Source organism: Synchiropus splendidus, chromosome 1, assembly GCF_027744825.2.
Source record: "Synchiropus splendidus isolate RoL2022-P1 chromosome 1, RoL_Sspl_1.0, whole genome shotgun sequence".
In the NCBI taxonomy this organism is placed as follows: Eukaryota; Metazoa; Chordata; class Actinopteri; order Syngnathiformes; family Callionymidae; genus Synchiropus; species Synchiropus splendidus.
In genome coordinates, this window is record NC_071334.1 from 25,625,532 (window position 1) to 25,648,977 (window position 23,446).

Sequence of the window (23,446 nt, forward strand, 5' to 3'; positions counted from 1 at the left end):
AGTTCTGTTGCCGCTGCTTTTTTTTTTTTTTTTTTTTTACGTCGTCATATCTGAGGAAATTAAAGCAAGTTTTATCCAGTACCAGAGGGGTAGCACAGGAACTATTCTCTTCATCTAAAAAAAAACTCCAAAATACGTCCAATAAAGTCACTGTATTATATTTAATTTGAAATGAAAATGGTTTTGACAATCAAATACTATCTACTACTACAATGTTCCCAATGACCCCATTAACAGAATAAGTGAAAGAAAATAAATGAATGCAAGTTTGGACTTTTTCCTCAAAGAAAATAAAGGTTATTTCCTGTACTCACGATTTAAAAGGAAACATTTTAACTTACTGTTATGATTTGTTTAGTATACATGACAGGGCTGTGGAGATGGCAGCATGATTTGGAGTTCAACCATTACAAATTCCACATAAAGCTCAGGAAACGTTCATCATTAGCAAACTGGGTAATTACACTTGAGCTGGATGTTTGAGGCTGAGATCGGAATCTGGAAATCTGCTGGGAAAACAACGCCCGCGTGTATTCAACACAATTATTCAAACGATTTGAACGTCTCAATTTTCCTACTTCTCATTTGGCCAGGGAAGAGAAGGAATGTGGAAAATGCTGTGAGAAAGTGGACGCATGTTAGTCGCCATTAAGCAGTCAAATCACAACATTTCCCAAATAAGTTCTGTCAGGACATGAAGCTAAACACTTTCTCTAGCAACAAAAGTCTTCAGTCTGAAGTAAAAATAGTTTCAGGTTGATGCTGTCCCATTTTAGGCAGCTGCAAGTGTCATGAAATATCTGCTCAGGTGGCAAAATGTGCGGAACAAAACAATAAGATCTGACAACATGCCGAGAGCCTGAATAAGAGCTAGTCTCACAACATATTCCCCACTGCTTTGATTCTGTTTCATTTGTCTAGTATCTCAAAACAAGATACATAGATGACCATGGCATAAGGTTTGGAGGTGAAGAAACTAACTTCATATCACAAATCTCCTGCTTGTACAATATGGAGCAGTCAGACTGCAGCGACTGAGGTCAGACAGGTATGTGCCAGTTGTTACATATTCAGACAGAGAAGAACGGGTTCAGCTGGAATTGGCTCTGAATGTAGGTTACTGCCACTTCCACACTGCTTTTCATCACAATGCTGTTCCCTCTGTTTGCATGCGTGAAGAGCAACTCTTTGGTCTTACCTCTCTGAAGGTTATACATTTTTAATATTTGTCTCAAAAGTTGTAAATAACATCTTTTCAGTTCTGCGATGGAAAGATTTAACAGTCAAATTTACTGCCACATTCAGTTCAACTTACTCTGAAAAACTGATATATGTATATAAGTAAGCAAAAATTCTGTCTGACTCGGACAGGATGCAGGATTAGAACCCGGAACGTTTTTTTTCTGTGAGAGTAAATACTTGACGATTCCACGGTGCTGCCTTGTGAGGGTCCCAAATTGATAATTCAAAAACTATAAGTCACCCAGAACTGCTTCTGTTACAAAAAATGTCTTGACTACCATAAACGACTCATTGCTTACCAGTAATATTAACCATTCCGACCTTTATGTACGAATTAACGTCTTGTTTTGAAAGTTCTAACCGGATGTTTTGGTAGTGCTGCTCAACTGCTTTACTAGCTTTTTTCCTCGGTGTGGTGATAAACTGCCGTCGCTGCTACTCAGCTCCCACAACAAACGTGTTGGGGAAACAGCAGGACCAAGTGGAGGTCACATACGGTCTGTGTTTACATAAACCGACCGCAAAAAGTTCGTTTCTCGCTTTAACTGGATTGAAAAAGTGCGGAATAAGTGGACTGTCTCAGCAAACTTAGCAAACCAGCTGCCGTTTCGGACCCCACCGATGAACGAGGTAGGACTTTAGTCTTACTATTGAATTAATTCTGAAACGATAGATTTTCATGTCGCAGATCTATTTTCAAGTTTTGTTTCCTGTGCGTTTCAAAAATGAATCGTGCAGTCGTTGTGTACCAGTACGCGCAGGTGTGATAAATTGGTGTGGTTCGTTGTAAAATGTGACGTCATTATAAATGGCTCCTTTATTTAATGTTTTGATTGCTGTCGTCGCTGACTTCCATGCACTGTATATTAAGCCCACACGTTGTTAACTAGACCCAGGCTCACTTCCTACCCAGACCTCAATCACAACAGGACGCACTTATCCTAGACTTCCAGCACACAAAACACGCCTTATCTTATCTCGTGTTTCAATACTAGCCGGGTTTGAATGTCGATTTGAAGGGAGTGTCTGTAAACAAACCAAATGCGTGCTTTTAACTTGTGTGTTTTACTTGACTACTACTACGTGTATGACTCAAAGCAAAGACTGTAGAAGTTGTCAAATTCGTCTTTATGTTATGTTGATTTCTACTCTATGAGCTCATCTACAGCACGTCCTCCTGCAAGCAATGTAGTTTGAATCAATTGTGGTTAAATGCGATTACAAATGAGTTCTCTTACTTGTCGTGCAATGTGCAGATTTTCTGGAAAACGCTTATATTTGAACGTTATGGACAAGAAATAGAAATACATTGTGAAATTATTATTGTGAATTTCAAACGTGTCACCACAGGAAAACCCCTTTCACCAAGTGTGGCCGATTGAAACATCCCATTGGCGTCCCATGATAAACTGTGGTCTGTTTCTGATCCTATGTGGTTGACGTTCACCAGCTTTGGATGTCTTTCTGCGGGAGATTGAAATAACACATGTGGATTCTCAAAATGGATAGCATTCCCCTTCTGAGGCTGTTTTTTGGCTTCAAGCAGTGCCGCTTTTCTGTGGCTAACATGGCCAGAGGTGCTGTGGGATCAGGATTTTACTGTGAGCGGAAATGTGACTACAGTTCACTGCTTGGCTTGTGACTGTTTATGTGCACTTCCACTTGTATGTTTTGTGTAATGTACGACTCCTTGGAGAGGTGATTTAAGTAATGAAGTTAGAGCCTAAGTGCAAACCTGCCCTTAGTGGTGGGAAATGGTTTGACAAAGAAGCACCAATAACCTTCTGTTATGTCGTGAAAAGTATTCAAACGTCTTCACCCTCTCTCTCGGGTTCACTGTGTGTTACCTCAGCAGGTTTAAGAAGGACATGCTAGTGACCTTCAGGGTAATTGCGTTCCTGATTTTGCAAGTCATTGTCAAAGCACACGCCCCTGGACAAAAGACTATTGTTAGTTTGTGAGTGGCCGTTTGTGTTTTTGTGGAGCCAATGCGAAAGTGGTATAAGTGTTTCCAAAAGGTTTTATGACTGATAAATTCTGGCTACAAAGGCACTAAATGCAGCTCATGACCTTGTCTTTCAAACTGTAGATTTTGTACTGCGTGGTGTTTGGTTAAAAATTACAAACCTTAATCTCCATAAATGCAGTGATTTATTTAAGTGAGGAGTCCAAGTACAGAATGAGCACAGGCAAATATTGACTACCACAACCAAGTCCTTTCAGTAATGCCATAAAAATACTTCTACTGTGAAGAACAATGCGTGTGCCTCTTAGGTCCTTAAACAAACCTGCCCAGGTTAGTCAAGCCCACTTTGCTCTGAGGACAAATATTTGCTGTTCAAAGTGTTGTGGGTGACACAGGAACGCAACTATGGTCGTGTGTACCGCGGTAGACACTAATGGGTTTTGAAAAGCCAAGTGTAAAGACATGTATAAATTAAAAGGTTGCAAGAGGAAGAAGCTACAAATTGTGTGTTACTACAGTACAACTTTATTTAAATCCCTCATCAAACAAACAACAAGCAGCAGGAAGAAGAACAGTTCTTATAATTTGTGCACCATTTATTGTGTGTTACTTCATCTTTTCCCAGACAAATTGTCATACATTTTATTTATGAAAACCATGTTGACTTTAAGAGCCCTGCAAGTAGACATAAATGTAGATGTGTTAGATACAGTAAGAGAAATTGCTGAAGTGAATCTCATTCATCTCTTTTACTGTCATACCCTTCTTTGTCCAGTACTTGTCTTCTTCAGAAGTAGGGATGCACAGAACAGTCCGAATATTGCAAAAAAGACAACACTTCGGTGACTCATTGACTCATTGTCTTTTTTTACGATAGTGGTGTGTGATGCGATCAAACACTCTGCCGCGCAGCCTGAACGATGACGACAACGCAGTGTAATAGACTGTGTGTATTTTTTTTCAATACGAAAGTGTGCTGAAATGATCTCTGTGAGACCGAGACGAAATTCTGGCAAATCACTCCACCATTCTCAAAGCGCAGAGAAAGCTCTGGCAATGCATTCCTCCACTTTCAGCATTGACAGTACCCACTCCCTGCTCTGTCGGCTGGTGACAAACAGGAGAGGTTTAACACAACTTAATGTGATTTTGGCTTTGTGACCCATGTGTTTTTCTCTTTTTAAATCATTTCTTTGTTGATTCCAATCGTTGTCATGGCCATGCTGCAGTGAAAAGTGTGATCCAAAGTTTGCATACTGTGTTGAAGCATTTGGTTCTTTTGAAGTGCAAGAGCGAGAATAGAATTTCAATTCAATTCAACTTCCATTTGTGTGCCAGTATGCTTTTCTTCTAACGGAGTCAAGTAATTCTGGAAACAAACAAGTCAACATTTAAGGTTAAATATATTCACATTTATTTGGAAAAAAATGTGGGACCAAAGACCTGAGCTTGAATTAACAGCAAGTTATCCTCTACAATACTCATATAAAATTGAAGAGGACCAACCTGACGCGATGTCGGTCACAACGTTGTTTTTTATTCATACTGTAGTGTTCAAAATACAAAAAAACAATATATCAGGTTTTGCCTCTACATCTGTTTTTGATTCTCCGATGTGAAGATGCATTGTAACATTGACAGGGTATCTGAATATAGTTTTAACATCATTACCATTATCAAAAGTGTAAAAAAAACACCACATTTTTATAAGGTCTGCCATGATGAAATGCAATGTGTTGTTTCTAATATCAATTCTATTAATTGACTGATGATAGACTGCCATATGTGGTTCAGAAGGCTAACCTGCGCTCATTGAGTTCAGTATGAAACATGTTTTCAAAGAGTTTAGTGGGTTTGTGTGAGTAGCTAAGTCATCTGGTTCATTTTTATGTTTGAATGTAAACCACTGGCCACACAAGCCACACACCACTGGTTGTGGTGTTGACAGGTCAGTATTATGAGTGGCATCTGAGTAACATTCCATGTTACGTACTCTCTCTGCTTCTTTGTTACTTTTATTTTGAGCAGGACTTGTGGTTGTAACAAAAAGCAAATTCCTCTCCATAAATAAAGTGATTCTGATGATTGTATTGTGTCACATTGTTTCACCTCTTATGTAGCCATTGGCCACTTCCTTGACTACAGACTTGTGGCTGTTGCTTAAAATGGGTGCGAGCAGAGACCGATTGGCATCATAAACTGGCCCCTGGATTACAAATTTAATGGTCGTGCCACTATGTAAAGATTTTTGAGAGAATTGTCAGTTGGCCATCGATGATCCCCAAAAAGATTGAGTCACACAAGTGTAGAAAACTATGACTATAAATGGAGTTCTACAATGAACCCTTGGATTTTATACCAGTAAAACTGTAAAAAAGGATGCAAGAGTGGGGACAAATGCAGCACAATTCAGTGTTTCCTTCTCGAATTTTGGAGACAAATGAGGGTAAGGAATGGATAAGGAGCAATAACAAACTGCAAGATAACAATGTAGTATGCGTGAACACCTCTGGTTCATATAAGTTGGAAACAATGTCGTGTGCAAACCTGCTTGTTAGGGCTGTTCTATTATGGCAAAAATGCTCATCACCATTACTTCCATTTTCACTCTCTCTTCCCATGTATGGCCATGTAGCATGTGAATTCACGAGCATGAACATTTCTAATAATGTGTACCAAGAGAAGTTCAGGTGGGTGTGGGACTCTCGCAAGCCACGTTTTATCATATTTATTTTCTTCCAGACAGCACTTGGTCTTGTTAATGCATGGGAAACATTTCAATTATGGCTGGATCTTGTGGAGTTTTTTTTTTTTTTTTTTTTTTTTAAACGAATGCCGTGTCTGGAGGATGATTTACGAACATCTGTTGGCAGCTGTCACTGATGAGAGGGGATGACAACCAGGGCAGAACTAAATCTTTTCTCACAAACAGATGTGACCAGTGGTGGCAGTGTGATCATGCATTCACAGCTGCTGCAGAAGAAACATGTCTTCAGATTTTAATGGACCTCAGTAGCTGCTTATTTTTTGCTCACTGGTGTGTTCCTGTATCATAGTGCACATGCTCATACATGCTCATTTAGGTCAAGCTAGCGAATGCATAAGCTCTCAGGCTGGACTCTAACAGAAGATAATTGACATGTAGGCGAGTGAACTGTTTATTGACTTACATTACATTACTGGTGTCTTATTTCTCTGCAAAGCCTGAACATGGTCGTACATGGTCCGTCTGTAACAATACACCAAGCTATTTGTCTGTTTGAACTGATGTTTCAAAACACAATCACAATCCAAGGTAAGTCTATTTCTTAGACATTCTTAGTGGTTCACTGAGACAGTGACAGTCGCAGGTCAAAAAAAGAAAACGTGAGATGAATCTAGAGGTGCATTGGTTAGGGAAAAAAATCCAAACAACTGAGTTACATGTGCCTGTGACAAGAGTGCGGTGAGTTGGTGGCGGCACATCGGCATAGATTTATGGTGTATAGAACGTGACAGGGACGATCCCTATGATTATCGCTTTTGCAGTTGTTGAAATTGTTCACGATCTAAATGGTCGTACCGCACACCCCTAGCTGTTCTCCGGTCAATGAGGTTTTTATAACTTTTTGAATAATTGATATACGAATAAATATTGGCTGCAAACAGACACTCTCCCATGTTGTTTACTACTGTAAATACATCAAGCATTAACTATAAATATTGTGCCAAAGTGCTTCTGCAGCCTTTGTTGGTAATGCCATACCAAATGTTGCCCTTGAGAGTTTCCTTATGAAGGAGCGGCAATAAAAATGTTCTCTATGCCTCTGGCCATGTCGCCATTACTGTGGATGTGCAGTGCCATAAGTCTTCATTCTGAAATCAGGTCATGCAAAGCATTATCCACAGCATATAAATTTTGTTCCTGTCAGAAGAAATCGTGGCCATTTTTTAAGCAATGTGTCTAATGCTGAACTAGCTTGTCTCATTTAAAGTTTCTATTGAAATATGAAATATGCAGGCTTGAAAACTACAAGGTCCTGCTAAAGTAGGACAGTACGTCTCTGAGGTTTGTTCTTCATTTGATTGACATATATTTGGCCTAGTAGTTGTCCTGTGTCAGAGATCGGAGAAAGGATGCATGCAAACGTATACCATAAACCTTCATCTACCCACACCCACAAGCGAGTGTTTAACTGTGTAGAAGCACAATCTGTATGGAGAGAGCTGATGTGGTCGTGTGGAAGTTGGAGGATGAAGGTGTGGATCACCAGCTACGTGGGAGGTGGGATCCTTGTTGGCGTAATGGCCACGTCGACTTGTTGCATAACAATTATGCAGGCAGAGCTCTGCCGTAATTGGTCCTGCCTGCACGCAGTCGTGGTGATTGTGTTGTCTAACATGGATCAGGCCCTTCATTCCTCTTGATTGTTTAGTTGTATTTCTGAAATCAGAACAACCGTGCAACAAGGTCACTACTACTTATGTGAGACTGTCACAGAGAGAGAGACACAGCGTCTCCAGAAAAAGATGGTGATAGTCCATCTTGCTAACACTGTAGATAACTCTTAAAACACTGAATACTCGTTCACCGGCGTAAGGTACCAAATCTGTCTGCTTACAGAATGTGTCCTGTCTGCCACGGGATGGTGTCACATCCTGCAATACGATTTTTTTCTAATGTTTTAATGAAAAGCAATGAAACCAATGATCTATACAAGTCAGCCAATAACAATGTGTTGTTCCGTTGGTGAATAACAGACATAGACTTTGCAAATTACCCGATGTACAGTATTTTGCTGATATAAATGTTATGATGTGGTAGAATGTGCCATCAATTCCTTTATTTCAATTTTCTCTGACTCATTAAAACAGCAGCACCCACTCCGGTATCCATGAAAAGGTATTCCGGCTCTGCCAATTTTTCCTTACTAACCGAACTGGGAAATGGCACGTCTCAAACACAACACAACATAACAGGCTGTTGTCCTTTCCCAAAACCCCAACACCCTGTTCTTTTTCAGAGCTCACTCACAGTTAGATGTTTTTGACAAGATTTCATGAGTCACATGAAAATTCCTCACCGATACGTTCCTAAGTGCTGTTACTAGATGCGTTTTAGTTGTGCATGAAAAGTGTTCCAGTCCCAAAGAAATTTTCATGACGTATGTTTTACATGTTTTACTTGCCTAACCCAGGGGGAAGTGAGCTTTGTGCCAAAAAAGCCAAAATACCCCTGATTGACAAGCTATGAGTGAGTTTAGTAAAAGATTGTTAAAGTGTGTAACATATCTGTGTTTTCCTCCTGTCAGCAGCATGAGACATCCCATCCAAAACAGAGCAGTTCCATGCTGCGAGTTTTGTGACTCATGAGATGTGCATAACCGCAAGATTATGCCGGTAAACAAATATGGCGCCTGGGATGGCAAAGCCATGGCTGCAAAAGGGTTGAGAATTGGTTAATTTCTATCATATTCTGCAAAATTACCAAGCGGAAACTCACACATTAATAATAGGACATTTAGGGTGTCCTGCTGAGGCTATTTTTAGTGTTTTGGAGTTCCTAGTCCCTAGGACGCCCAGACAGCCCGAGCTAAAATCCTGCTTTGATGTCTATACAGTTTCTAAAAACCATTTGACAAATTTTTCCGTCTCCCTGTCATTCTCATTATGAGTGTGGCCAAGAAACTTCTAAGACTGGATATCATTGAGTTCAAATGAGTTGGAGGCTCCGCAGCGTCAAAGTTGATTCAGCATATCGGTTTATGAACGCTAACAAAACACTTAACAAATTGTCTCAATCAGAAAACTGCATACATCCGAGTTATCCCTGTTCTGAATTGTGGCCCTTAATAATCTTTTATAATAATTTTTCCTTCAGACCAAGGGAAATGTATGAGGTCTGGCTGAAGTGAATGAGAACGTCTGAACTCCTAAAGATGGAATTTGGTGTTTTCCACATGTGTCCCTTCTTGTGCCCAAACCAGACAAACCACATATTTTTCCTATTCGACTGGATTCACATCCTCTTCTCATTTGTGTTCTACCAAAGACATATGTTGCGTCCGTTTGTGTAGCTTTGCAACAATTTGATTCTGCTGTGCATTCTTTATTTGTTTTATTCTCATTTATTTGAGCAAATCAAACCTCTAGTACAGACTAATTTTAAGATTGACAATACACTTGAAGAAATATGTTTTGGATTCGTTTACTTGTTTCACATTTCATGATGGGAAAGAGAAGACAAGCTCACCACTGTGCACTTTAGTGTGTGTCTGTTGAACGGGAACAAATTTATCCACAGTACTTCTCCTTAATTACTTATTTCCTGTTGAATATGCGTCTTACCCTTCATACATTTAAGAACAACCTGTTTAACAGATGGATCGTGGCTATGGCACAGATACAGTATTCTAGCTTTTCTGCTCAGCTGTGGTCAGTACTCTTGCATGAAGAGTAAGTCTGCCACCCCATCCTTTCTCCCTGGTCACGTTTCAAGTGTTGGATCAACCACCACTCTCACACTGGCACTTTAAGCAAAATGTGAAGAAGGAGTGAATTACAGAACTCTCTGAAATGTATGTGGAAAAATTCAGGTGTACTGTCAACGTTATTACCTCCCTGTTATCGATTGACCTGACAACCCCACATCTGAGTTTGCAATTTTTATGATCCCTACCTAATGTTTGTCACAAAGCGGGGTGGCAGTTGAGGGGCGTGCCTTTGAAGTCTACACAGTCATGGCAGTGATGGTTTTAGAGCAAATTGTCTTTACTTATCCCTCAATTTTATTGCCTGTGCAAATGAACAATATTTGCTGTTCCTCTGCAAATACTGTTTGTGTACAGTACTAACGTATGCTGACAGGTTTGTAATCTTTTGTTTTGCTCATGCTATCCTAATCAGTGGCTGCAGGCCATTAGCAATTTATTCTTATGGCAAACATCCTTCTTCCTGCCCCATGTAATTTAAAGAAACCTGTTTTACCTCCTGGCATCTCAATGCAACATCTGCATTCAATTTATTATTATTATACTCTTGGGACTTTGGAGAATACTGTCCTGACCTCTGAGCAGAGTGACTTCAAGTCAGTTTGAGACATTTGTTCATGTTTGTAGTTCCATTAAAGATGAGCATGCCAAAAGTAATTTAAACTTTCTCACGGCACTAAGATTATGAATAATCGTCCAGAAGTAATCCGTCTGCTGGACTCACCCCTGGCGTATTTCCTTTTTACCCTTTTTATCCTGCCTAAAATGTTTGCTTACTGCCAGCATACCAGTTTAATGTTCATACACGTACTGTTTGTTACGATTACTGAGTGTACAATGACTAAATGTCACACCTTGGGTATTAAGAAAAGAGCTGCCATTTGGTGTTCCCCGCTCTTGTGGACGTGGAAGGCCCCCCTCTCTTTCTTGGTGTTTCATCCGTGTGACTCAGACTTTCCTGTTTCTGACTTCCATAAACACACTTGTCACATTTCAGGTTTTCCAACTCCTCAGCATTCGAATATCCACTGCTTCTGCTGGTTCAATAACAATTCCTTGTTTGTGTTTTGTCATCCCTTCAGTGCCTGAAATAGAAGTTGTATGGAGGAACTCCTCATACACGTTTGACTCCCTGAATCCTTGGACGTGTAGCTTAATGCCTCATCCTGTCTGCTCCACAGGCTGAAGACTGGGTGCCATTGACAGGTATGTGCCCCCTAGTGTGGTGGATGTTTGATAGACAGGTGTCTGTTGACGAACATACATATATATATATATATATATATATATATATATATATATATATATATATATATATATATATATATATATATATATATATATCTCAGAAGCAGGGTTTTCAAGACTAAATTCTGTTTAGGCCTCTGGAAAGCTCCAGTGGTTAAGGTATTTCTTAAAAAGACAAAAACATTGTTTTTTGGTTCAATGTTTTTTATAATTCAATGAACAGGTGTGATGTGTGCTATAATGTTTCAGTCTGGTAGCTATATGACTATTGGAAAACAAAATGTCGTCGACACCTTGGGTGAAACAGCATTGTTGACCATGTTAGGAATGCAAACAACAATCCAAAATGTGATTTAGCTTTGTCTTACAGCATTGACTTTGAATTGCATTGTTTAACTTGACTCAGAGTGGTAGAGGCTAGAGCTTTTTCTGTTACATGCAGACCATTAATAATACATATTATGAGATGTCAAGGGCCATATATGGTATTGGGGGTTTGTTGAAATTCAAATGCTGTTGTATAAGAACCTGGGAGTTTTTATTTATCCCAAAAACCTGACTATGAATTGATGATTGACAATTCATTGGTGTCGTGTGTGTGTGTGTGTGTGTGTGTGTGTGTGTGTGTGTGTGTGTGTGTGTGTGTGTGTGTGTGTGTGTGTGTGTGTGTGTGTGTGTGTGTGTGTGTGTGTGTGTGTGTGTGTGTGTGTGTGTGTGTGTGTGTGTGTGTGTGTGTGTGTGTGTGTGTGTGTGTGTGCGCGTGCGCGCGTGTGTGTGTGGGGGGGGGGGGGGCATTTTGTGACAGGTGCCATCTTGCTGCGCACACATGACAACATTGCAATTTTTTTATGCTATTACATGCCTGGTCTTTGGGAGTTGGCGACACATCTTAATCATGGATCACATTCTGCTGCAACTGAGGCTTAAGGCAGAACCCCTAATCTCTTTGGCACCTTCGATGTAAATCAATGTGGCTAAGCCGGATGGCTGCCAGCTTCATACATCCATCTCATCTCTGTGGATTTGTTTCTGCGAGTCAATCCACTGTGCTAAAGTCAGTCTCTTTGGCCTCCCACTTTTTTATTTATCTATGTGTAGCAGGATGAATCATCCTCTGCAAAGCACTAAACCCTTCACATGAGTTTTATTCTGGAGGTGTGAGTGGATTGCTTTGTGCCGAGGTGGATTATTTTGGAATAGCCGGTCGAAAGGGTCGAGGCCAGATTTAGCTTTTAGCAGTGTCCATTGGGAGACTCCTCTCCATACAGAGGCAGCACGACACTGATGGATGGCCAAGCTTTCTTTCTCATAAAACGACAATGTTCACATACCTACAGATGTTATGGAAATATTAGTAAGTGAACTTTGTTTTTTCTTTAATCACCATTAAACTAACATTAACATAAGACTAGAAAACAAAATTGACAAATTTGCTGTAATGTCCATGTATCTGTATAAGTCATTCAAAAGGGTCTGAGTCATGTTGAGCCCACCCTGTGCTGTAAAGAGGCTGTTTCAATGGTGCCACTAGTGATTTGCAGCCTGGCTCTTTATTACAGAACCAGCGGCCTCAGCTGTGTGATTGATGTTTTTCCATGATGTACTGAGAGTGAGAGTTGCTTTGACAGCACCAGAAGGAGATACGACTTGTGGCTCAGTTTTCGCTCGAAGCCCCTACTGGGGTGTGACCAAGGATGACCTTGAACTCTCTCGCTGGCCTCCCCTTTCTAAGCTGAAGGACAAACTGGATGGTGCGACCCAGTTATAGAAGGGGGAGAGGGAAAAGAAGAAGAGAGGCACATCTTTGTTTGTGTAGAAGGCTGTGGCAGGACACAGCCTAATTCCTCTACCCTACTTTAACTCTCATGTCTAGCTGTGTCTCTTTTTTCATTTTTTTTGCCAGATGTTGGCTCTAAGATCAAAAGTCCTGCTTCTATCAAACCAGAACGCTGCATGTTCAACTTGTCCCAAATTGATCCTTAACACCCGATGACCATCAGAGCATTGATGTTGGATATGGTTGTGGCGAAATCTTTCTGCAAATGGTAGTTTTCAAGAAGAATTGATACCATTAAGTAATATCGTTGACTAGGGATGTCCCGATGCCAGCAGCAGTATTCGCTCGCATTTCACTGCACTCTTACACGTCAAATACTCGCTCATGACAGCCCCCTATACCTACTACTGTGTTCCCTCACTATATTACACAGATTCAATCCATCATTACAATGCTCTTACTTACCCTTTCTCATATGATATATATTCTACCAGATGCATGTCAGTGACGGACCCCGCTCCGCAGGATATTATTTACCACCATATGCTTAGTGAAAACTAGAGCAGGGGTGTCATGTTTGTTCAGGGAACGTGCTGGAAAAAAAACACCATTTAATGGTGGTTGTGATATCATTAGGTACTTGTTATTGGTGAGTACTCAATCGTCTATTTATAGACGATCAGAGAATGGAGCACATCTGCACATGAAAACAAATGTATAAACCAACTGCTTGTCACATTGTTCAGGGGCACCCCACCCAAAACTCCAACACACGTCTTCTATTTCTTTCCGTGTCTAGCCTGGGATCGGTGTTAATATAGAGTACAGTGGATCGCACCTGTAAGTAGTCAGTTGATGGTAACCAAAGTGGATCGGTTACATTTTCAAAGTTCCACACTCGGGCTGACCCTGATTTATGAAAAGAAAAAAATGCATATCTTTATAATGATTCTTTCCCTTACTACAAGCTATTGTGTCTACACTTGCGTTCATCTTCTTTAATGCATTTATTGAAGATAAGCAAAGAGTTGTATCAGCTGTGTATTTGTGATGGTTTTGTCAGCTTTCACACCTTTTACTGCGCTGTGTGATCCTCTCATGTTTTGCAATTCAGGGAGTCCCCAGGAGCCCTAGGCGCCTTCCTAGCGAAAAGGATGTCCACACTAACCGTTCTTGATACTTGACACCGCAGACAATGACGAAAGTGATCAAATAGTTTAGCAAATAAAGAGACATGACACATAGTTTGGACTGTCCCACTAAGCTAAAACTGTTGTTGAACTGCTCCTGCTTGGTCATCAGACGGCGGTGCTGTCACCTCTGATGTCATGGTGTACCATCTCAGCTGGTGGAGTGGGTTGCCAGGTTTTGAGACACTATCTTGCGGAGCTTGCTTCACCTCGCAGTGTGCGTTTGCTTTTGTAATTGATTCAAAAATCATATTCTATTACTTTGCAATGTCAATTTCAATAAAAAAAAAATACAATGGGGCTGATAATGGAAGTCTAATGCTTTGTATTTCTGATCCTTTGGTGAAAGGAAACGGATGAGGAGTTGAACTGGAGAAGGAGGTGAGTGGCTGAGCTGAGAGGAGGAGGGAGAGGAAGAGGAGGAGACTGAGATCCATTCAGTCCTGCAGCTTGAGAAAGGGCTGTTTCTTTTCTGAAGTGGTTAGAGAAGTTTGGAAGAAAAAAGGAGCCAAAATAGAACAGAAGGGTACTGACTTTGGGCACTTTGAGGAAGAATATTGCAGAGGAGATGCCGATACAGAGGGGTGAGAAATAACTAAAATAATAATTTTCAGGTTTGAGATTTTAAGTTCATATGTCTGCAGTATTTTGCTAAGAATGAATGCCGCTCTGTATCACAGCATGGTTAGTTGCTGTTTCTGGTTGTGCATTATTAGGTCAATAATAAACCATATGATGATGCTAACACTCATTTCCTAGTTGAATTTAGGATTGTTGCAGTGTCTTAAATGGTGAGAGCGATGTTCACTTCTGACTACCTCCGTATCGTTGAGTTTTATTTATGCAGTTGCTTTGTTGGTTTCATTAAGGGTTGCTGTATTGAACTAACTGTAAATAAATATGAATTACATGTCTACATACTTGTTGAGGCAAACCTTTGGCTATTGGTCTAACATAACTCTTTCCTTTTTCCTTAATTCCTATCACAAGTAAACAATGTATCTCTTTACTGTACATCAAGTGACACATCTCGATTGGGTCCGCTTAGCTCCTCATTCTGTTGGAAGTTTCTCTTCGTGATGACGGAGCTGATGCAATTGTTCTATAGCCTATGTGGTTGCACACCCTGGAATCGCGACATAACCGAGCACTTGTACCGTAGCTGTGTAGTCCATTTGGTAGGCACTGTTCATTATCAGAACAGCAAAACAACTCGCCGCTCTTTCTCTCAGACACCGTCACTGACACTCATAATTTAAACCCAAAACAAAACTGACATGGTCTCTGACATTACAAAGCCAACAAGGTCAATATAGAGCACAAGCACCATTCCTTCTTTGTTGTTTGCTTGAGTTTTCTTCAGATTTTCCACTTTTTTCCTTGTACTCTAAAGAAAGCATAGTGAGATGTCAATCGTTTTTGTTTTTGTTTTTTTCATCCGACAGTTTTCAGTGTCTATGCGTTGCAGTTAGTGACCATATAGGTCCACCTCCATCTGTTTTCACCCTTCTTTGAGTAACTGTTGGGCTTGTGCTACAGATATGGCTGTTTCATTTATGACTTATGTCACTGCAATTTAAAAATTAATTAAATGGACCTAAGTATTTGCAGCGCTATTTTATGCAGTCCCAGAAATTTAAATGATAAATGATGAAAAGTATTAAAATTAACTTTATTATGTGGTTCTTTATAAATAGATACTTGAATGAATGAATGAATGTTAAATCTACCTTTGCATACATGATTCAAGTAACACCATAGTCATGACTGTTGCAATGGCGAAATTTTATCAGGATTGCCAAGAATTATCACCGCCCATCTGAGCTCATCAGTTATTAAAATAGGCACCAAAATAGCAATGGATTTTATATTTTTATCCAGCTGGTAGCAAGTATCCCCCTTTCACTAGTTAAAAAAGGGTTCTGCCCGTATAATTCTATTTAGGATAATATTTGGGTGAAACCTTCTGTTGAATATGACACAAGAATTAAAAAAAATATTACTGATATTCTTATCACAATAGTGCAGTGCAGTTTGGCCATGGAACAAGGTTAAAGCAAGTAAAAACCTGAAATGTGATGAAATAAAACTGGGTTTTTACAAAATACTGTAAAAACAAAAGTAGACCTTAGAGTTAGATCATTAAAACAATTATGTTTAGTCCTCGTTTGGAAGCCTGAACTTTTGGCACAGTAACCGCTAAGTGTTTTGTGATGCCTGAGGAAAAGTAGTCTGTCTAGAAAACCAAAATAGATTTGTCACACTTTACTGCTTTGTTCCAGTTTCCCTGAAAAGTAGGTTCTAAACCTAAAAGTTGGCTGGGTCCGCTTCCCCACACTAATCCTCATTTTGCTCCACTTTCTTCCCTCTTATTTTATGTAACAGAGCTTCTTTTTCCCCATAGGTCCCAACACTTGACCTGGTGTTGGAAATATTTCTCGACCGTTACTGCTGTGGATGTGTGTTCATGGTGTGGTACCAAACAAAGAGGGGTTTAGTTGAGCTTCAGTGTGTGTAAAAGCCGGTTTGTGTGATACAGATCAGACTCTGTGAACCGTCTGCGTTGCATCCTTTTAAAAGCAGCTGATTTTGTGACAGCAAAGCCCGTTTGATGTAATCGTCATAAATTATTTTCTCAGTTCTGCCGCTGTGAAAGTCTATACAGTGACAATGACCTCAGCAATATATTCAGTCTGATTCCTGACTCACTCTGACTCCTGTTTCATATCCTGAGGAACACACAATGTCAGCAGGAATTTTAAAATCGATTGACAAATTGATTTTGTGTGTTGTACTGTTTGACTGCATGAACTCTGAAGGCTGGTCTGCTGGCTTCTTTGCCCTTCAGCTAAGACAGAATTGCGTCTGAGCTAAGTGCTTAAGGAATGTTAATAAAGATCAGAAAATTCAAGTGGAAATAAAGGACTGAACTGTCACCAGAGGAACTGAAACAAATACAGTATGCACCCCCCCCAGTCAAACTGTGCAGCTAGCCAGCACTACTTAAAACAAACTCCTCCAGACTGGTTCAGTATTGTTCTGTGTATTCATCTTGCAGTGCTTGTGTAAATATTCAGTGAAAACAAACCTCTAATATGCTGTACTGCAACGCTGACTGGTCAACTTTAAGTGGCTTTATGCACAACAGTCAATTTTCAAAAGCGCACCTCCAGCAGATTCATCCGACTGCCTCACTGGTGAAATTGTGGTGTTGCGTCAATGTGAAGGTCATAGGTCACCACAGACTCGCAGCATCATTTTCAAACTAAAAACCCTACAGAGCCCCTGTGATGCTATTTCAATGCATGGTTTTGGATGAAGATGGATCCCTGGAGTGTGATGAAGCGGGTCATCTTCATAAGTACAAGTAAACAGGTGTAAACTGGTGCTGTCAGGCTGCTGAATGTTAGACAGTAGCTGCAATACTGTTTATTTGTTTATTTGTACATCTTCTTGACTAGTATTTATCTAATATTTATTTATTTATGGACATATAGTTTTGTTTTTGGAAACCGGAGGCCTCAGACCGAAATTTTGTTGCCATAATATAGTGATATGCTTTTGTGCAACGACAATAAAGTAAGTCTAAGTCTAAACAGGACTTTGTGATTTGTTAACTTATTTTTTTTAATTGTTTCCACAACATAGATGGATTAAGAATCTGGGTCAGGAACCTCAATGCCAGAAGGAGAGAAACGCCTTGTTTTGTTTCTGTCCGTTCAGTTCCCCACCTCTTGCAGAGGATTACCTGTAACAAATATCATTGTAGATTAATGTGCTTGTCTCACAGAGGAAGACCATGTGCTTCCAACTGCCACAGAATTGTTCCTCATTTATTCACTCACTTTTCTGCAGCAGAGTCACCATCGAGAGCTTGAGATGGTCAGTTTGGATTTACATTTAGTTCAAACCTTTGAACGATACACGAGTGGGCAGTAGTCTTAAATTGGTCTTTTTTTGATCCATATGAAGTTTAATAATAATATTTACACAGAGTAAGTGACAGATTAAAACCTGTTTACTGTCTTTGTCATCATATTGTATCAACATCTTCATCATATTCAGGTTAAGTGAGATCCAAACTGAAAATGTGGGATAATCCGGATTGTGAATGAGGTAATTATCATGAGTAATCGTTTAATCATCCGTACACTTGGCACAGCTGAGGTGGGAGGGGCTCTACATGTCGGCCCTCTTTTAATGGTCACGGTCCACGCAGTCTACCTGCACACATACCCGCCAAGCCCTGAAGTTGAAGTCGTAACATTATTTGCCTAAATCCTCATGCTCTCTGTCACACCAGATATTTTTAGAGCACAACTGTGGGTGTTGTTGCCAGCCGACCATGACCTCACAATCATCCGTCCTGTGGGCCATTGTTCTACTGAACAATTCAGTCTCTTGGACCAAAGTCCTGTGACTGAACCCTGGTCCAAATGATGTGTGCACATTTACAGTTTGTGCAGGCCCCTGATTTTCTGAGCAACTATAAGAGACGGAATGATGATTCTCAGAAACATAGTGATGTACATCTTTTTATTTAATCCTTCATGTTCAGCCTCTGCATTCACCTTCGTCTTCAGTGGGTTTGATTTCATATGAAAAGTGATGATGAAATTTCATTTATTTGGGTAATGTTTGGTCTCCAGCTATTGTCTCTTAACACTTCTCTGTTATTGCTTTGTACTTTCTCTACCTTGGTCCTTAATGTAGTCACACTTTATAAAGTTGAACTACAGCCCCCGAGTCGAGTGCATGTGTGTCACTGCTGCTGAAAGTTTGTGCAGAGTTTGTGCATCTTATGGCTTGATGTTGTGCACTGTACATTAATGATGATGCTATGTACGAGTACAACTGTTCAATAGGCGTACATCTCGAGGCGAAACCAATGAAGCTTGAGGTCTATATATGCCTGGGTAAAACGGGAATTTGAAAACAAAGATTGGTGGGCAGAGACAAAAGCTTCTGCTAAATTGGCAGGCACCACACAAAGCTATTTCTTGGTTTAGTTATCATCTAGTCAGTCAATTACAATGGGTTTTGCTGCAGATTAGACTACTATCAAAGCATCTGTGAGGTTTTAAGTGAAATATAACCTCCCTCTACTTCTCTTGTTATGAATCCCTCTTTCATGCGTTGAGGAATGGGCTCTATAGAGTGGCCAGTCAAAAAATGCAAACATTACATTTTTGTCAAACTACAGTCAAAGCAAGACTAGAATTCAAAAGTATACCAACAACATGGAGCGTTGGATCATAGCAACCATGGATCTCAGAGGACATACACACCGCTTTAATGTCACTGATGCAACCCAGTGTCGCGCTACGTTCCACACCCCGTAGAACTTTAGTTATACAAGTCGATCCATCAATGTTGTCTTGCTCAACTCTGCAGCGTCCTGAGTTGCGCTCAGCTGCTCATTGACTCACGCAGTTTGACCCCAAAACTTTACTGACAAAATATGTATTTAACATTTTTTGAGTAATTGTTTGACAAGTAACAATATATGATAGATTATATTTTATAATATATTCTATAATTTATTAAACAGGGCACAGAGTAGCAGTTAGTGAGTAAAATGGATACCTTCCTAGTGAGGATTGACATATTGTTTATGGAAATGCTGACATTTCTCATCTTGAATAAACGGTGAGTGAAACATGCCCTCGTACATTTGCTTGCAGATAGCAAAAGTTCCTTAGTTTGTTTTCTCAATTTCAATGAGAAAAGATCAGTCAATGTCAGACAAATGTTTTGACATTACACATCGAAAAACCTCAGCTATGTCAATGTAGTTCATTTTCGTATGTACACACACACACACATACAAAAGTAGGAAAAAGGTTTGTTTTTCGACATTGAAAACTACATTTTTAGCCATTAAGTTTTTAAATATTAAGCACTATAATCAGACATGTTGCCATGTTCCATCAACCTGTGTCTGTGACGCAATTGTCAATTATCAAAACTGTTGTTGCTGCCTTCAATTTGATTCTAAAAATATATGATGTGGATGTTCAAATCCATCTCAAGTGAGATTAATGTTACTTCCTGGCTTTAAGATGTGTCAAGGTGGAAGCTTCTGTCGCTGTCAGAGTACTTGTGTTAGAAACTGTGCTACATCCCAAATGAAAAGAGTCTTTTCTTCACTGCCTCACGAGTTCAAACCCTCGAGTCTCATTTTTACTGCTTGAATGGGCTCAGAGAATAAGCGTCCTGCTTCTCTGTGTGTGGGCCTCACTGGTGCTGGTGGGTTTTGTGTGTGTCACTCGACTGTACTTTGCTTTTGGTGAAGTTGATGGTTCTGAGTCACCAACAGACGATCTTGCATAACATTCTTTTTTTTCCCCCCTACCTATCAGAGTGGGTGAATCCAAGCTGGCAGCATGGCCCTGGTTCAGGCTTTGCCCATATCCGCTGAGCCCCCTGGGAGAGGGGCTGGAACCCATAAACCACACTCGTCCAGCTCCTCGCCACCTCTCAACCCTCCAACCACCCTCGACCCAATGGGCTCTGTGGGCAGCCTGATAGCTGCCCGGCCTGGCCTCTATGAAGACCAGTATTCTGGAGGGGAAATGGGAGCTAGAGTTAGGCGACCCACACCAGGAGCACCATGTCTCAGTGCCGAGTCCCCACAAGAGCCTCTACCTCAGACCTCTGGTAGGGGGCAGGAAAAGGAGGGAGGGAACGTCACGTACCTAAGTGAGGAGATTGGTGCTATCTGGAGTAAAAAGCATATAGACAACTTGGATGAAGTGAAAGGATATGTGGATTGTGCGCCTCCAAAATTGATCCCAGTGTCAGGAAAACTGGAGAAGGTAAGTCTGCACCTTTTCCTTTGAAACAAAAATAAGTAAAATTTTATATATTAACGAATGATCCAACTCTCGCATGTTTCCTTTAGAACATGGAGAAAACTGTTCTGCGGCCCACTGCTTTCAAACCAGTCGTTCCCAAAACCCGCTCATCGATGCAGTTCCTTTCACCTCGCCATTGTGCCAATGGATCCGAAGCCCAAAACCAGCTGGGGCCTGTCCATAGGGAGGGGTCACCTTCTTCCGAGCTGCGCAGCTCCCACAGCAGTGCTGGTCCCAACAGCCAGTCCTGTTCACTGTCAGATTCTGGTCGGAATTCGCTCTCCAGTCTGCCTCCTAGTGGCAGCGGTGGATATGGCCTGATGTCAGGAGAGAGCGCCCACCTGGAGCCCAGTAAGATTGGTCCTCCTGTCAACAGTCACTCTAACTCGGACAGTGGACGCTCATCCTCCAGTAAAAGCACCGGCTCTGGATCCTTGAGTGGACGAGGACAACCTCTTTCAGACTGCGGGTCCAGTGGGCGGTCTCCGGGGTCTGTGGAGTGCTATGAAGGAGTGGTCCGAGACCTGGAGGAAAAGTTAAGGGACAGAGACTTGGAACTCCAACTGCTGCGGGAAAACCTGGACGAAAACGAGGCTGCCATCTGTCAGGTAGGTCTTGTGAATGTTGAAGTTATTTATGTCCTGAGACCACATGTTTGTTGTCCAGGTCTATGAAGAAAAGCAGAAGAGGTTTGAGCTGGAGCTGGAGGAGCTGAGGCAGAGCTGTGCCACCAGGATGCAAGTCGCTTCACAGAAGGCCCAACGAGCTCAACAAGTCCTACAGATGCAGGTCAGAATGGCAGAAGTTGAAGATTTCATAATTCCTGGATTGTGGATCACTTTCATGCTAAATGATTGATTCATTTTGCATGGATTCTTGGAACATGGTTTGCTTTGTTCCTACTGCAGGTGTTCCAGCTGCAGCAGGAAAAGAAAAAGCTGCAGGAGGATTTTTCTCAGCTCCTCCAGGAGAGGGAGCAGCTGGAAGAACGCTGCACTTCCTACGAGCATGAGAAGATCCAACTGGGACCTCGACTTGAAGAGACCAAGTGGGAGGTGAGTCATTGTGTCATTTTGGTTCATTGTGTTTGGCCTAGTTCACAGTTCAACCACAGCTCCTGTAGACAAGGAGGACTGGGACTGTGGCCTCTGCAAACCTTTGCTATTGACCCTGGTATCACTCATAACCACCCATTCTTGTGATGATTTTCAAATACCACCATTATCAGCTTGCGTCGTCTCGTTTACAGGTGTGTCAGAAGTCTGGAGAAATCTCCTTGTTGAAGCAGCAGTTGAAGGAGGTGCAGGGGGAGTTGGCCCAGCGTGTTGGGGAGATCGTGTCCCTGCGAGGTCAGCTCAGAGAGACGCGGGGAGAGCTGACCAACACGCAGGTTCTCCTGCAGGAGGCGCATGGCACTGCCCGTACACGGACACTTGAGCTAGAGGTCTGCGAGAATGAGCTGCAGCGACGCAAGAGTGAGGCAGAACTGCTGCGGGAGAAAGTGGCTCGTCTGGAGGGAGAATTGTCCCACCTCCGAAACACTTTATCCGATCAGAGTCCGGGACTCAGACAGTGCCAGATGTTTCAGGGTCCAGAGGGGATGCTGGCCTACGACAATGAGGAGGTCCAGCAGACCATGAAGCTGCAGATGGACCGAACGAGGTCGGAGCTCGAGTTTGAGCGTCGGCGAGCAGAACAGCAGGCAGAAGGTTTTGAGGAGGAGCGGCGCGTCTGGCAGGAAGAGAAGGACAAAGTCATCCGCTACCAGAAGCAGCTGCAGGAGAACTACGTCCAGATGTACCGACGGAACCAAGAGTTGGAGCAGCTGTTACAGGAGTTGAGTCAGGAGCTGGAGAGCCGCGAAGATGACGACGGCAGTGGCAACGAGATCAACTTTGATGAGGTCGCTGCCACGGAAATTTAATGTTTTCCAGCTTGGAGTTTTTGCACTGAAGTTAATAGAGTTTCTGTTTCTGTCAGCAGTTCATGAGCAGACAACTCTGAGTGGCACAATCATTCAGACCGTTTATAAATCTATTCATGTGTGTGTCGGATTTTGAAAGTACAGTTTTTGACCTCATGCCACGCAGCTGTTGAGCTTCACAACAAACCCTTCACCAAACCATGCTAGAGGAGAAACAATAGGGTGCAGTGCCATGAATCTAAATGTTGTGGTTTAAGATGCAACAGATATTCCTGCAATTTGAAAGTCGTGTTTATAACCGATCAAATTAAGTATGTTGACCATTAGATGCTAACATTCATCTTCACCACTGTGAACAGACCAAAGTAACGTCACACATTCTCTGTTGCTCCTGCAGCCTGTAAATAAATGTAAAGGTTTTGATTGTCTGCAAATTGTTTAACAAATATTTGTACGAAGAAGTGCGTATATTTTCCAGCTGTACAGTGAAAAAGGCTATGAGGATTTTCAATAAACGCGTGACTGTACTTGGTTGTGTTTTGGGTATTTCACGTCACAATGAAACTCCAGAAATGCTAAGAATGAGCTGCTGTTAAATCACAACCGCCAAGACATGAGTCGTGACGCAAACATGATATGTTTCTGTTATTCAAGTTGTTCTGTCTTTTCACCCACACAATGTAGACATTATCTAGCAGAAAACCCATTTGGGTACAGGGACAGTTCTGTTAATTCTTCCTTGTTTATGTTTTGGAAGCTGGTTTCATGAGCA

General features: G+C 41.3%; 1 protein-coding gene across 1 annotated transcript; it reads left to right on the forward strand.

Annotated features, from left to right (window-relative positions):
* Positions 1 to 1,660: 1,660 nt before the first annotated feature.
* On the forward strand, positions 1,661 to 23,233 carry LOC128763529 (leucine zipper putative tumor suppressor 2 homolog). Its single transcript, XM_053872388.1, has 7 exons — positions 1,661 to 1,872; positions 10,761 to 10,884; positions 20,256 to 20,711; positions 20,798 to 21,358; positions 21,417 to 21,539; positions 21,659 to 21,805; positions 22,000 to 23,233. Exons 3-7 carry the CDS (start codon positions 20,280 to 20,282, stop codon positions 22,672 to 22,674), a joined length of 1,938 nt encoding a protein of 645 aa, XP_053728363.1. The 5' UTR covers positions 1,661 to 1,872; positions 10,761 to 10,884; positions 20,256 to 20,279; the 3' UTR covers positions 22,675 to 23,233.
* Positions 23,234 to 23,446: the final 213 nt, after the last annotated feature.